Source organism: Arachis duranensis, chromosome 8, assembly GCF_000817695.3.
Source record: "Arachis duranensis cultivar V14167 chromosome 8, aradu.V14167.gnm2.J7QH, whole genome shotgun sequence".
Classification (NCBI taxonomy): Eukaryota; Viridiplantae; Streptophyta; class Magnoliopsida; order Fabales; family Fabaceae; genus Arachis; species Arachis duranensis.
In genome coordinates, this window is record NC_029779.3 from 7,712,694 (window position 1) to 7,728,679 (window position 15,986).

The 15,986-nt window shown below is 34.3% G+C and overlaps 2 protein-coding genes across 2 annotated transcripts; one reads left to right on the forward strand and one right to left on the reverse strand.

The window, feature by feature from the left end:
- The first annotated feature begins 8,963 nt into the window (after positions 1–8,963).
- Positions 8,964–10,126, forward strand: LOC107460473 (uncharacterized). The gene is made up of 2 exons (XM_016078832.1): positions 8,964–9,139; positions 9,316–10,126. The coding sequence occupies exons 1-2, from the start codon at positions 8,964–8,966 to the stop codon at positions 10,124–10,126; spliced, it is 987 nt and encodes a 328-aa protein (XP_015934318.1).
- Positions 10,127–10,283: 157 nt separating this feature from the next.
- Positions 10,284–11,286, reverse strand: LOC107460474 (protein MAIN-LIKE 1-like). Its single transcript, XM_016078833.1, has 3 exons — positions 11,206–11,286; positions 11,138–11,159; positions 10,284–10,897 (listed from the first exon to the last, which is right to left on the reverse strand). The coding sequence occupies exons 1-3, from the start codon at positions 11,284–11,286 to the stop codon at positions 10,284–10,286; spliced, it is 717 nt and encodes a 238-aa protein (XP_015934319.1).
- Positions 11,287–15,986: the final 4,700 nt, after the last annotated feature.

Sequence of the window (15,986 nt, forward strand, 5' to 3'; positions counted from 1 at the left end):
AATGAAGCTTATATTCTATGGTAAATCGAATTAGATAAATTCAATTTATGGAATAGGTTGAGCGTCATAGCAAATCGAATCAATTAGCATTTTATCAAATATCTAAATCGAAACAACTAGCTACGAATTATATCAGGGGTATTCACCTTTAAGCAAAAAAAAAATATTAAATATTTAACTACTAAGTCTAACAATTCAAACACTTCCATTAAATATATTTATTTGTGCTTTTTAGAAAAAAATTAAAAAATAGCAGCAATTTTTTAATATTTTTCTATTTTTTAATTTTCTTTTAAAATAAAAAAATGTACTAGTATATAGATTGTTATTAAATGATTGTTTTGTGCTTTCTCTCAATTTTTGTAGATTGTGAAATGTAAGACTTTAAATTTTTGCAAATTAAATAATTAGCTATTTATGAGCAGCTAATATATTATATTGAAATGTAGTTTTAAAAAAATTATTTTTAACAAAAATAATTAAATAAAATTTTATGATTGTTGAAGTTTAATTTAATTATTATTTATTTTACTAGTTTAAATTATTTATTAAAAACTATTTTAATAGATAAAAATTTAAATTAATTATTATTATTATTAAATTTTTTATTGGAGTTATAGGAAGAAATCCAAGGTAAGACTTGTTTCGGACTAAAGAGCTGAATTCATTGATCAAAGATAAAAAAGTACAAATGACAAGAACACTAAGAAAATAATAATAATAATAATAATAATAATAATAATAATAATAATTAATTTAAATTTTTATCTATTAAAATAGTTTTTAATAAATAATTTAAACTAGTAAAATAAGTAATAATTAAATTAAATTTCAATAATCATAAAATTCTATTTAATTATTTTTGTTAAAAATAATTTTCTTAAAACTACATTTTAATATAATATATTAGCTGCTCATAAATAGTTAATTATTTAATTTTCAAAAATTCAAGGTCTTACATTCTATCCCATTTATAAAAATTTTCGTCCTCGAAAATTGATACATTAAAATAAGTTTGAACTCTACAAAAAGGGGACTAAATTCATGAGAAAAGTACAAGCAACGTCAAGAATGAACACTCGAAAAGATTCAAGTGAACAGATAGGATCAGATAGGAAAAGAATCAAAACAAAGCTCTCTTCAAAGAAGATTCCAAAATAAGAACTTTCGAAAAAAGTACTAGAGATGATTTATCATATCGAAACAAGTTCGAAATTTTTATCGAGAGATTATCTCATTCATTTAAGGGAACACAAAGTCAAGGGTTGTAATCTGAGCAGCAAGCACATAAGTTTCAGGATGCGAAGCAGAAGGATCAATCGCATAACTAGCTTGCTACGAATCGTAACTCTAAATCGGTTAAGAATTAAGGATTATGCGTTGAATTAAAACAAACTCAATGGCAGATTGAAAGGTCAGAATTTATGAAGAAGTGTGCAAATAATGATAAAGATGGATTATCAAATCTGATTTGAAACAGGGGGCGGAAGAGATGACAAATAAATGAATAAACAGTATGCCTATCGTGTGGCACGATAAGAGTACATATTTTGGTGCAAACTAATCAAAGAAGAACATCTAACGTCTTTAAATACTTAAGAATCATTATTAATAGAAACCAAGTTCAAGCCAAATCAAAGAACACATGGTTCATAAAGAGGAATATGAGCAATATCAAGGATGAATATATCAAGTGAATAGTGGAAATTTCAATCGAGCAGAGATATGCAAGAGCAATAAAGAATGAAATATAGTCGAATCATATATAAAAAAAAAAATTTGAAGCAAGAAACTCCAATGCAAATGATAAAAGAGGAAAATAGAGCACTGAGTTACGCAGCACGAACAAAGATCATATTTTGAAATGGCATAAACCCTCAAAAGTAACCTCTAAAGTCCACAAACCTCGTGATTCACGTAATCTATTATTTCGATTTCATCTATGATAATCCATTAGTGTTTTCATATACATGAATCATTAATATTAAGTTGGCCAGACTTAAAACCATGAGAAATGCAACAGTCGACTAACAGCATTAATCAATAGACAATCATGCATCTGAAATTCAAACTCTTGTCATTAAGACAAGTCCTAATGCACGACAGACACTCAGAGTATGCAGTGAAGCATAGTCAGTCCATTCCCAAGGCTCTAACAGGAACGAACTGCTCTAATACCATAATGTAACACCCTAATTTTTAGCACGTCATGATCGTACCAAAAGTAAGGCGTTACGGACCTGATTTCCTTTATTATAAATTTACTATTGAGCCTTTACGTCGATATCGCGTTTTTGTTCTTAAGAAAATTTCAGAAAATAGATTTTAGTACTTAAAATCACATAACAAAAGGCCTTCGAATAACAATAATTACATAATTACTAATAATAATAGAGGTTATACGATTAAATTCAAAGTAAAACTCAAATACAATAGCTATCCCTCTGGATAAAATAAAACTTAAAGCAACAAGGGCGAGAGAACTCTATAAAAATAACAGGAATCACAAGTAAATCTACTAGTCGTCTGCATCTTCTAACTGAATCTTCGAACCTGTGTCACTGAAAGGGTGGAAGATTTTGGGGTGAGAACAAACCACACGTTCTCAGTAGGGAATGGGAATGCCGTAAAAGTAATGAATTTAATGCAAATAATTAACTTACTTAGTAAAACTATTTTGTTAACCCTTTGTAAATACTTTTATTTCTACTTTAGATAAATAATTACTTTTCTTTAAAATTTCTAAACTCAAAACAAATTTTAAATAAAAAAACTAGTCACATTTTCTGTCTCTCAGCCACATAGTTAATCCTCAGTCAAATGTCAACTCGTAATCACTTTAATACACTCACAAACAAATAGTGCAAGTAAGAGATTCAATTCAATGTACAAGCAAGTTACAACAAGACAAACAATACAATCACAAAGTAATAAAACAAGCAAGCGCAATCAAAGGCAAATGTGCAAACAACATGATGCATGTCTATCCCTAACGCAGGCCATGAGCTCATGTGTCGGTTGCCTACCCGCTCCCGACATTACCCGGGCACAAGTCCCAGATATGGCTTTCCAGATGCATCAGTGTGCTTATAAGTCACACTGATGCGGCCTAGCCGTACGACTTATAAGCACACTGATGCATCTGGAAAGCCATATCTGGGACTTGTGCCCGGGTAATGTCGGGAGCGGGTAGGCAACCGACACATGAGCTCATGGCCTGCGTTAGGGATAGACATGCATCATGTTGTTTGCACATTTGCCTTTGATTGCGCTTGCTTGTTTTATTACTTTGTGGTTGTATTGTTTGTCTTGTTGTGACTTGCTTGTACATTGAATTGAATCTCTTACTTGCACTATTTGTTTGTGAGTGTATTAAAGTGATTACGGGTTGACATTTGAATGAGGATTAACTATGTGGCTGAGAGACAGAAAATGTGACTAGTTTTTTTATTTAAAATTTGTTTTGAGTTTAGAAATTTTAAAGAAAAGTAATTATTTATCTAAAGTAGAAATAAAAGTATTTCCAAAGGGTTAATAAAATAGTTTTACTAAGTAAGTTAATTATTTGCATTAAATTCATTACTTTTACGGCATTCTCATTCCCTACTGAGAACGTGTGGTTTGTTCTCATCCCAAAATCTTCCACCCTTTCAGTGACATAGGTTCGAAGATTCAGTTAGAAGATGCAGACGACTAGTAGATTTACTTGTGATTCCTGTTATTTTTATAGAGTTCCCTCGCCCTTGTTGCTTTAAGTTTTATTTTATCCAGAGGGATAGGTATTGTATTTGAGTTTTACTTTGAATTTAATCGTATAACCTCTATTATTATTAGTAATTATGTGATTATTGTTATTCGAAGGCCTTTTGTTATGTGATTTTAAGTACTAAAATCTATTTTCTGAAATTTTCTTAAAAACGGAAACGCGATATCAACGTAAAGGCTCAATAGTAAATTTATAATAAAGGAAATCAGGTCCGTAACGCTTTACTTTTGGTACGATCATGACGTGCTAAAAGTTAGGGTGTTACATGAAACTTAATAGTTAAATCTTAATTAGTGTCACCAAATGCAGTAAGATGGTTATGTAGTGTAGATTAGTGTCAATGATGAGAACAAAGAAAAAAATACTAATTATACAAAGTTTTATTTAGTATTTGGAAGTGGTTTTGCGAGTTCATTAAGAATAATAATTTTGTATGTCTAACCATTTAATTTATAATATTTATTTTAATTTTTTTATTATTTATTGGTGAAGAGGACTGCTCAACTTGAAGAAGCTGAGGATGAAGTTACAAAAATGCAGAAGAGGAGATCGGTGGAGTTTTTAAATGGAAATAAAAGAAATACAAAATTTGTTATATTAAATAAAATATTTCTCATTTTTCTCTCGTTCAATTTTATAATTCTTCTTCTATTTTTACTTCTGATTTTTATTATAATGGGTAATCAAAATATCAAGGAATACGTACTAATAATGTTAAGATTTGAGGAGAAAAATTGTTTGAATGTGATGATTAAATCCAATTATCTTAGTAAACCTATAATCTGCAACTACTTTTGATGTTTGAACATTTAACATAAACCACTGTAATAAATACCAGATTTTAATTTACTAGTTTGCATTTGACAATTTCAATCACATTTGCAGTAAAAAATATTATAGCTATGGTAAATAAATTTCGTTTAATCCTTATTAGTTGAAATCTCTTCTGATTTTGGACCTCAATAAATTTAAAATACGCCTTACAAATATAAATAAGAGGATTTAAGAAAAAAAATTATTACTCGAAAGATTCTTTATCAAACTAGTTCAAATCTTGAATATATGGAAACATATAAATAGAATGCAAATAAATAAAAAAATGAAAAAATTATTTTTTTTAAAACATTAATTGTATAAAATAAAATATAATTCACAAGACATAATAATTGTATCACATTGTTGTTGAAATAATAAATGAAAATGATAATACTTCATCATAAAAATATGAATTCTTTTAAACTAAGATATTTATATAGTGCATAGAATTAGAGAAAAATTGTAAAGCCACAAAGCAAAAAATATCTATTTAAGAAGTCATTGAAAAATAACTAAAGAAGTACATACATCAAACCTAACAAATAAATACTCAATAACTAAAGTATTATAATTTATCTAGATTACTAATATTATCTTTACATCTCATGGTTTGTGTGTATATTCCAAAATTCATCGGTCGACGCTATAATTCATGACTTCTTCTAGTTGATTCGACTCTTGAATAAATGCACAGCGGTTATCATGCGAATATCATGATCCTCAAGTTGCAATTTAATTATTACAAATTAGTACCACAAAATGGAGTATAAATATTAGAGATTTATTTTGGCTGCTCACCTTATTATTACCTTTTGGTTTAAACTCAAAAGTCATATCTATCTCGCATTGTTGGCGAAGGAGGGGGTGGTGAGTGGAATTCTTGGGATTGTGCTTGCACTTTAGGGTTTTGTGATTGTCCTTGTACCCGAGGTTCTTCAGTATCTAGATCTCTTCTGCTGTCATCAATCTTAACTACTTTACTCAAGGCGATACTTTTTTCTTCACTCAAGTTAATTCGAAGCCATTTGAAAATCTCGGTCCATTGGCAAGCATATCCTAAACCAACACTTGATTTTCCTCTCTTCATTTCAAACATATAATGAACCATAAAATAATGTCAGTTTATCTCCTTTCCGGTTACCATAGCCCAAAGCACTAGAATATGTTCGTTAAACAAGATTCCATGATTATGTTCTCTTAGAATCAACACGTATGAAAATAAATACATCAATATATGCTGCTTATTACCCAAACCACTGCAACTTATATTACCTCTAGCATCCATGTGTGGATCCTCATACTGTAGACTCTGCAAACCAATCAATCTTTCATATTCACCTCATTCCTCATCTGCCGCAATACCTCCAGTAAATTTTGCCCCATGATAAACTAAATTTCATTATTCAGCTAATTGTTCCAAAGTAACTCTATAATGCCGTGACATTATTTCCTCATCCTCTTCATCACTTTCAAGAACAACATTATTTAAAGTACGATAAACAGTCCTAACCAAGTGAGGATAATATTCATCCTTAGTTTATACAAAATCAGTCAAGTGTTGTGTTTGTAAAGCATTTTAGACCAAATTATAATGTCTACCATGAATGAAATTGACTATTATATACCTGAGAGGAACAATTGCCCTTGACTTGAACTTCTCCACATAGTTGTTCAATGTCTTCGGAGATGACAGCCACCTTGCCATGTAATGGGATGAAGCAACTAGTCTGGCGGATGTAGAACTTTCACCCTCAACCCGAGCTCTCTTTGCGTTTTTAGTTTTGGCCATTTTGGGGATATTGATTCGGTGGGTTTTATAGAAATTTGAATGAGGATTAATAAGATGTATGTAATTTGGAGTGGGTGTTGATGAGATTGGAAAAGATGAAGAGAGAAGTTTTCTGGATTTAAAGAGAGAAGAGAGGTTATGCAGAAATGGAGTTATTATATTAAAAAAAATAGGGATACCAATCGATTGAATGCAGAAAAAACTTTATTCACGATACATTTCAATCGATTGAATTCGAAAAAACCATTAATCACGTAAAAACTTTAATTTAATTATTATTATCATACCAATTGATTAAATTTTGATATATCATTCTAATAGCGTAAGTTAATTGGTTAGGTAACACAACAATTGATTGAACTGTGAGACCTCATATTGCTTTGAAAACTTCAATCGATTGGGTAACACGAACAATCAATTGAATAAGAAAAAGCTCACATGTCTTGCAAAATTCAATCGATTGAATTATGGGAAACCTGAAATTCAAACGATTTTTTTGTGAATCTAATTGATTATTTTCTAAGAAAAACCATTTCACAACCCTATACGGATGTAATGGATCAAAGATAAAATTTTAATCAATTAGGATCGCCAAAAAGATTATTACGATTAATAGAAGATCTAATTCGTTATTGTTTTTGTTTTTTATTATTAGTGAACATGATAAATGAATGATAAAATAATAATTTATAAAATAAAAAATAATTTTTATAATTAAATAATATATAAAAAATTAATTTATAATTAAATAATTAATGGTCCAAATGTTCTGTAACTGTTAAATCCTTTGTCAGTTTAGTTATTGTTGTTGGACTCATTAGTTGCTAATTTCATAATTTCTCAGTGCTACTAAACCTTGAGGCCGTATTTTGCAGGGTCTTTACTACTGTAACAAAATAAATTGATTTAAAAAATTTGTTTTTAATTTTTCAAATAATCTTACTTATATATAATATATTAAGGATGAGCACGGGTGGGATTAATTCGGGTTTAGGGTGAAAATGAAATCAAACCAATTAAATTGTAATTGATTTGATTTGGTTCGAATTTACATTTTTTTGTATATGTACTCAAACCAAACTAAACCGATTAAAAATAGATTGGTTCGGTTCAGATAATTGGGTACCCGATGAAATAGAAATTTATAAAAAAAAATATTTCTCTTAAAAATTCTGTAAGTACAATAAACATATAAAATCAATAGAAATAATCCAAACATATTAGACATTAAAATCCAAACACGTTAAATACCAAACATATTAAAATCTAAACATGTTAAATACCAAACACATTAAAAGCTAAAATATATATTTATTTTGTTAATACATGGTCGAGTTCACGGGTTGGTTCGGATTCTACAGCCCCAAAACCATTACCCGAACCAATTACTAGAGAGAGCCATTGGTTTGGTTCGAGTTGAACCCGATTACCCGTTGATTTCAGAACCAATTTAATTAATTTGGTTCGGGTTCGGACGAATAATCGCGTACTCGCTACTCGTGCTCACCCTTATAATATACTAAAAATAAATTTTGTTCTCTTTTTATAACGGTAACATAGGGTTTTTTATTTTAATAAATAAAATAAATGTAATATTTACCAAAATAAATAATTTTATGAATATTTATCGATTTAAATTCCCTTGCCATATCTCGTTTACACTGTGAAGGAGATGATTTTTCACGTATCTCATTTACAGTGTAAACGAGATATGGAACTTTAGCGTGACACGTGTATATGTCGTTTACACTGTAAACGAGATATACACATCTCATTTACACTGTAAACAAACTACGTGTCAACGTCATTTCGTTTACACATCTCGTTTACACTGTAAACGAGATAATAAAAGACAAATATTAAGCATTTATAAAAGGATGTGTAACCCTTGGTATTCTTCACACACATTTCATATCCTTTCTCTGTCTTGTTTTTCTCACAAAAATAAAGCTGAATGGCCAGTAACAATCCATTCATAGTTGTGCTTGTTTATCCCAAGTGTTGTAAGAGAAATGACGACAACGGGGTGACATTTGAGCGTCAGGATCAGATATTGTTTCGCACTCAGCGTGTGGAGATGTTGTCGGATTTGAAGAGTTTGATATTGAGTAAGCTCGGTGGTACACAAGCGAGGGAGATAGGTAGGGTGGGGTATAGATTGCTGGCACCCATGGGAAATAGAGTCTTCCGGTTTTGACTATTCTGACTTCACGGGGACGAGCATGTGCGACTGATATCCGAAATTCATGGGAGGATCATGTGTGAACAGGTAATGGAGCTGTCCGCCGAGGTGGGTCACGGTGGTAGTGTGGATTCCATACACGAAATCTATGTGTAGGACTACCAACCTCTCGCACCACCGCCCATTCATGTCACGATTCCGGAGCATGAGGCAGAAGAGGGTGAGGAGGAGTCGAACAAGAATTATGTGGCAGACAGTGCGGACAGTGAGTCTTCTGATGGTGGCGATGAGGATGAGTTTGTGCCGGAGACACCTGTCGGGGCTGTGGAATGCCATGTGCTGCCTCCACCTTACCCGATTTTGGCGCTATTGGCTATGCCAAGTCACTATACAGTCTAAATCTGGGTGCCATGCTTGAGAGGACCACGGTTTCTGACACCTGTGAAGTGGATTACAACCTAGACGGTGGTGTAGAGTTTCGAGTTGGACATAGGTTCAGAAGCCGAGAGGCGGTGCTTCAAGGTGTGAAGAACCATAGTATTCGCAACAGTGCTGAGTACCGGGTGATCGAGTTTGACCAATTAAAGTACCATGTGCAGTGCCGTCAAGCCGACAGTGGGTGTCAATGGAGCCTCCGTGTGACCCTTTGTCAGAATCTCGGTTACTAGTAAGTTCAAATTTAATTGTGAATTTGAGTACTTTTGTATGATATGTGATGTAGGTTAGAGATATAGTGTAAGCATTTTTTTTTGTTGTGATTAGGGAGGTTCGGAGGTTTGGTGGACCACACAGCTGTCTAGCACCCACCATGTCTCAAGACCATCATCAGTTAGATAGCAGTCTCATCTGTAGGGTCATATTGCCCTTGATTCAGTCCAACCTCTCTGTCAGTATCGCGGTCTTACAAGGTGCGGTCCAGGCAAGCTATCACTTCAGACCCTCATATAGAAAGGTGTGGATGGCAAAGCAGAAGGTAATTACACGGATATACGATTATTGGGAAGAGTCGTACAACAAGGTGTTGAAACTGCTTCAGGCACTGCAGAGCTGTTTCCCCGGCACCATATATGACCTACGCGTCAAACCGTACTATGATGGACACCTCATGGTGCGCGACTACAGCATGTTTGACAAAGTATTTTGGACTTTTCCGTCATGTGTCGAGGCCTTCAAGCATTGCAAGCTGTTTGTATCCGTAGACGGTGCGCATCTGTATGGCGGCAAGTACGGTGGAGTGTTGCTTATTGCGGTGGTGCAAGACGGAAACAGCAACATACTGCCAATTACTTTTGCCATTGCTGAGTTTGAGAGCACCGAGTCATGGTCATTCTTCCTTACTAATTTGAGGCGCCACGTCATCCCACAAGATGACTTGCTGGTTATATCCGACAGATCTCAGGCCATCAAGGCCGCCTTAAGCTCCGATGATAGTGGTTGGCATCCCCCTAGGGCGTTCCAGGCTTACTGTATTAGACACATGGCTGCGAATTTCATGAGTCGGTTCAAGTCAACCGACACATCGCAGGAGAGCATATATGGTTCGTTAAGTAACATACCAAAATATTTAACTTAAATACATAAATAGACATTTCTCACCTCGTAGCCAGAGGATACTGGTAGACCCCTCTATCTGGTGGACACCACTGAGGAAATATCTAATAGATTCAGGACATCAACAGCGGAGTGCAGCCAGTGATATCTGTGGTGCCCCGCTGTGCCGCCGAACAAAGTCACTGATACGTCCAGGCTAGCACAGCCGAGCCCCAGAAAAACATCCTACACTCCTCAAACTCCCAGAGCAACGATAGCCAACAAAGGTGCACCAGATTGTTAGACTTGTCGGTCATCAGATACCCTCCGATCAATAACATGATATAATACCTGGCGTACTGTCGGAGGGTCTCGAGATCGTCTGTCAGGGGCATCTGGCAGACACGATTATGCAGCCACACAAGCTTTAGCGTGAAGGAGTCCTTCCTCTTCTCCGCCTGCTGTGCTGTCACGAGAGGCCTGCCACCAAGTAGCTGCTCCACCAACGCCCACGTCTCCGTATGGTACCACCTACCAAAGTCATGGAGGCACCCCCCGATGGGGTTACCGTGTGCGCGTAGGCCTAGGTGGTATGCCACTTCCTGTAGGGTGATAGTGACCTCACCCCACGAGAGATGAAACATGTGAGTCCTTGGATGCCATCGCTCCACCAGTGCCAAAATCAGGGAATTGTCAAAAGTAAAATCCCTGAGGGGTACCGTGTCACTGAATCCGGCCTCAGCCAGATACGGGACGATGGTGTCCGGTGGAGGTAAAGTATGGCTCACTTGCCGGGCAGTAGGAGGTGAGGCCTCTGAAGAATGTAAAAAAAAATTTAGCCTTAAGAATACAATATTTCAACTTTCTAGCCTACACATATCTCTACATTACATATTCGATAATAGCCAAATCCTAACTACAGCGTTATAAATACTAACAACATAGCACAAGAATAACAGAATTCTAAACTAATAATTATGTCATACCAACCTAGCACAAGCGAATAGAGTTCTAAATTTCTCCTACAAACCTAACTCCTAATTCATATAACTACGTTCCAGTTCTTCATGACTACCCTAACAACAGCCACATTCTTAAATTAAACAAACATAAAAAACTAACCTCGAAGTCGGCTGCCCCGGCGTAATGTGTCGTCTCGTTCAGCCTATTGATGTCTCCATCATTCTCCGCTTGGCGTGCCATCACCGATTCAATCAAAGATATTGTCAGAAAAAAAAGGGAAGAAAAAGGTTGACAAAGTCAAACTGAGGCCCGAAACTAAACTGTGAACGACTTCTATATATAGGCGCGGACATGCCATATCTCGTTTACATTATAAACAAGATACGTAAAAAATCATCTCGTTTATAGTATAAACAAAATATGATAAGGAAATCTAAATCGGTAAATATTCGTAAAATTATTTATTTTGATAAATATTATATTTATTTTATTTATTAAAATAAAAAATCCTGATAACATATCATTCTCTTATCTACCAGAAGCATTTACTTATATTAAGTAATGTATTTGTTCTCTGTTTATTTATTTATTCTCTTATATTTAATAATATAATAATATTATTTGTATCTATCGTATATATTTCTTCATGTTCTTTCTTCGAATAAATTAATTTATTTTTTTATCCTTAAATTATAAAGAATACAATTATTTTTGTCTCATATTCTTTTCTTTTATATTCTTTCAATTATTTATATTCTCTTGTTAAATCAATTTTTATTTTCTATTATATTTTCTTTTCAACGTTAATTAGTTGGAAAATAACCTATCTTGTTTTAACATACCACAAAATGACTACAAAATCATTAAATAATATTTCGGACTTAGTATTCTATGAAACAATGTATGATAACTAATAACTTCAATCGAACACTTGTTTTCTTTTCTTAAAAAAATAAAATAATTTCATTGAATGAAATGGATAGTAAAAAAAAACGAACATTACAGCAAGAATAAAGATAGAATGATCCAACTTAAGTCATAATACCATAATTTAATAGAAAGCAAAAAAAACCAAACAGTAAAGTAATTAAAAAGTAAAGGGGATTTTCAGGAAAAGGGAGGTCAAGGATGATGTCGGTCTTCTTTCATGGCGTGACGAGCAACATCAACAATTTGAAGAAAATGGTGTCTCTGGTTTTCGAACAGAGTCTCGTTCTGAGTCTTCCAAATTTGTCATACTACGTTTATTGCAAGCTCCTTCTTCTTCGTCGAGTTGCTGCCAAACTTCAGATTTTTGTCAAGCTTACTCCACCAAATTCATGATTCTTCAATTAAAGCTGGAATAGGTAAATTAGTGATTCGCCAAGCCTTAGCAGCGTCTATGCACATCCAGAGGCAATAAGCAATAGTTTTAGGGGACCAGTTGCATCGCTGACATAATAGACTCACTGATGGAAGTCTTTCATTTAGCCGCTGTTGGACAGGTAGGCCTTTGTGCATAAATTTTCAGAAAAATTTTTTTTTATCTTGGGTTGGAACTTGATGCTCCAAATATCATACCATAGTTGCTTATTTCAACACTATTCTGGCAGGAACTTTACTGGGGGGGTGAAAGAATTGGAACGCTAGCTGGTATCCAGACGCAACTGAATAGCATCCATTTTTCTCCTTCAGCCAGGTAACCTCATTATCACCTTGTTGGATTTCAGTGTTTATGATAGCCTGAGTAATTTCTTGTCTGAATAGTTCTTGTATTAGTATCTAGTTCCATGTTCTGTTTGGTAAAATTAGGTCTAAAACCCTTGTAGGATTATGCTCTGAATTAGTCTTTGTATTAGGATTAAAAGACAGATAATCACGAACCCATGGATCTTCTCTTATTCTGATATCTGAACCGTTGTCCACCCTCCATAGGATACCTTTTTTCCAAAACTTTTCTACCCTCTACTACACTCCTCCATCCCCAAAAAGGGTTGTTTCCAACTCCTGCACTAAGAAAATTAGAGTCTTTGAAATATTTACTTTGGTATACCTTAAAAATTAGAGAGTTTGTTCTTGTAAGTAGTCTCCAACCTTGCTTGGCTAGCATTGCAAGGTTGAAAGCTTTAATATCTTTGAAAATGAGACCCTCTTGACTCTTGGGCCTACAAGTAATTCGCTATCCAATCCATTGCATCCTCCTTTCAGATCCTTTTTGGACCCACCAAAACTGTAAGATGGCTCTTTGTATATCTTCTATTAGTGTTTCTGGAAGTTTAAAGCAACTGAGAGTGTAAATAGGCACTACTGTTGCTACAGCCTTAATAAGGACCTTTCTTCCACTCGATGATAGTAGAGTCTGTTGATGATTGGATTTTTGATGGTATAGAATTTCACAAATGAATTCTCGTTGCAAGTATAGTTTCTAAACCAATCAATAATCCTTTCATACAAAAAGTTGTTTGTCACTAGTACAAACCCCTAAAATTTATAAACCGAAGTATCCAAACCTCGGGTCGTTCTCCCTAGGAATTACAATAATGTGCCTTGTTATTGGTTAGAATTGTGTTTTGGGGTTTTGGATAAGAAGCATGAAAAGTAAATGGCAATGAAAATAAACTAACAACTATAAAAGGCTCTTGGCAAGGATGAAAATTAGAAGTCCTATCCTAGTTATCCTTCTCAATTGTGATGAGAATTGTTCATTGCTACCACTTAGTTAACCCTTACTAAATAAAGGAAAGTCAAGTGGATGAATTGACTTGAGCCACAAGTCCTAGCCAACTCCCAAGGAAAGACTAGCTTTAGTGCACTCCAAACCAATTAGCAATCTCTCCAATTACCAATCAACAAAGGAATTAGATAACTCAAGAGTCACTAATTACTCTACCTAGGCCAAGAGGAACAAAATCTACACTAAAACTAAAAGAGACATTTCAACAAACACATAAAGTGCAATAGAAGTAAACATTATTAAATGCAAGAATTAAAGGAATCTACAACTACAAAAACAAGAGATCAACAATAGAAAAGCAAAGAAAACACATTTATTATGAATTACCTCTTACTGAATTGGAAGAATGTAGAAGGAACGATACTAGATCTACAACAAAATATAAGAACAACATAAAGGAAATTACAACAAAAGAATGGAAGAAGAATGAATGTAACAACAAGGAATTGAGAAGATAGAAGTAGAAGAAGATGAATTAAAATCTAGATCTAAGAACTAATCCTAATCCTAGAGAGAAGTGAGAGCTTCTCTCTCTAGAAACTACTTCTAAAACTAAACTATGACTAATGGTAACTAACATATGGTAAAGTATGTTCATTCCCCCTTCAATCCTTGGCTTAAATAGCATTAGAAATGAGTTGGATTGGGCCCACAAGGCTTGTAAATTCGCTAGCCACGAGTTTGCATGAAGTGATCACGTGCACCAACGGAGCGTGCGCGTACTTTGCGCGTGCGCGCCACCATACGTGTAGAAACTATGGCAAATCTTATATCGTTTCGAAGCCCCAGATGTTAGCTTTCTAACCCAACTGGAACCGCATCATTTGGACCTCTGTAGCTCAAGTTATGGTTGTTTAAGTGCGAAGAGGTCGGCTTGACAACTTTCCGGTTCTTTCATTTCTTCATGAGTTCTCCAACTTTTCATGCTTCTTTCTTCATTCCCTTGATCCAATCTTTGCCTCCTAAATTTTAAATCACTTAACAAACATATCAAGGCATCTAATGGAATCAAGGAGAATTAGATTTAGCTATTTTGAGTCCTAAAAAGCATGTTTTCACTCTTGAGCACAATTAAAGGAGAATATACAAAACCATGCTATTTCATTGCATAAATGTGGGTAAAAGGTGATAAAATCCCCTAAAATCAATACAAGATAAACCGTCAAAACGGGGTTTGTCATCTGTTTCTAATGTTGCAGTTTCTGTAGCACTTTATCCTTGATGTAATTAAAGGTGGATTTTTTTTATCTCTGCACTATAACTGACAAGCCAAGTATCTATTCTGGTTACCCATGTGTGGAACATCTAGTAATTCAGATAACATATCTCGGGTTTGGGTGGGCATGTTCCTGCTAAAAAAGATTGAAGAATTATCTAAGTTAACTGTTTCTCAACTAATCTCTTCATAGTTACGTAAGACCCTGAGTAAACTTTGGCAATCATGAACCGTAGCTTTACTGAACAAAATTGAGTCATCTGCAAAAAATAAGTGGCTGACTTTAGGACATCTGCAATTAAGTCTCAACCCAGAAAACTCTAGGCTCTGTTCTCCTCTATGGAGCATATGGGATAGACCCTCTGCACAGAATAAAAAGTGATAGGGGAAAGAGGAACGCCTTGTCGCAATCCTCTACATGATCAAAAATAACCATGAGGTGCACCATCCACAGTAACAAAGTAGGAAACCGTGGTAACCAGTTCCTTAATCCAATCCACCCACTTTTTATAAAATCCCAGTTTTTCCATCATGGCTCTGACAAAATTCCATTCAACCCTGTCATACGCTTTGTCATATCAAGTTTCAAAGCAAATTCATACTCTCTATATCTTTTGTTCTTCAGCGAGTGCATAAATTCATGGACTATCAAAACATTGTCATTAATGAGTCTTCCTTTTATAAAAGCACTTTGTGAGTGGTACACGAAATCGTGATTCACACTTTTCACAACTCCGTGCAGCTGACCAGCAAGTGCACTGGGTCGTCCAAGTAATACCTTACGTGAGTAAGGGTCGATCCCACGGAGATTGTCGGCTTGAAGCAAGCTATTGTCATCTTGTAAATCTCAGTCAGGCGGATTCAAATGGTTATGAAGCTTTGATAATTAAAAGATAAATAAACATAAAATAAAGATAGAGATACTTATGTAATTCATTGGTGGAAATTTCAGATAAGCGTATGGAGATGTGTTATTCCTTCTGAATCCCTGCTTTTCTACTGTCTTCATTC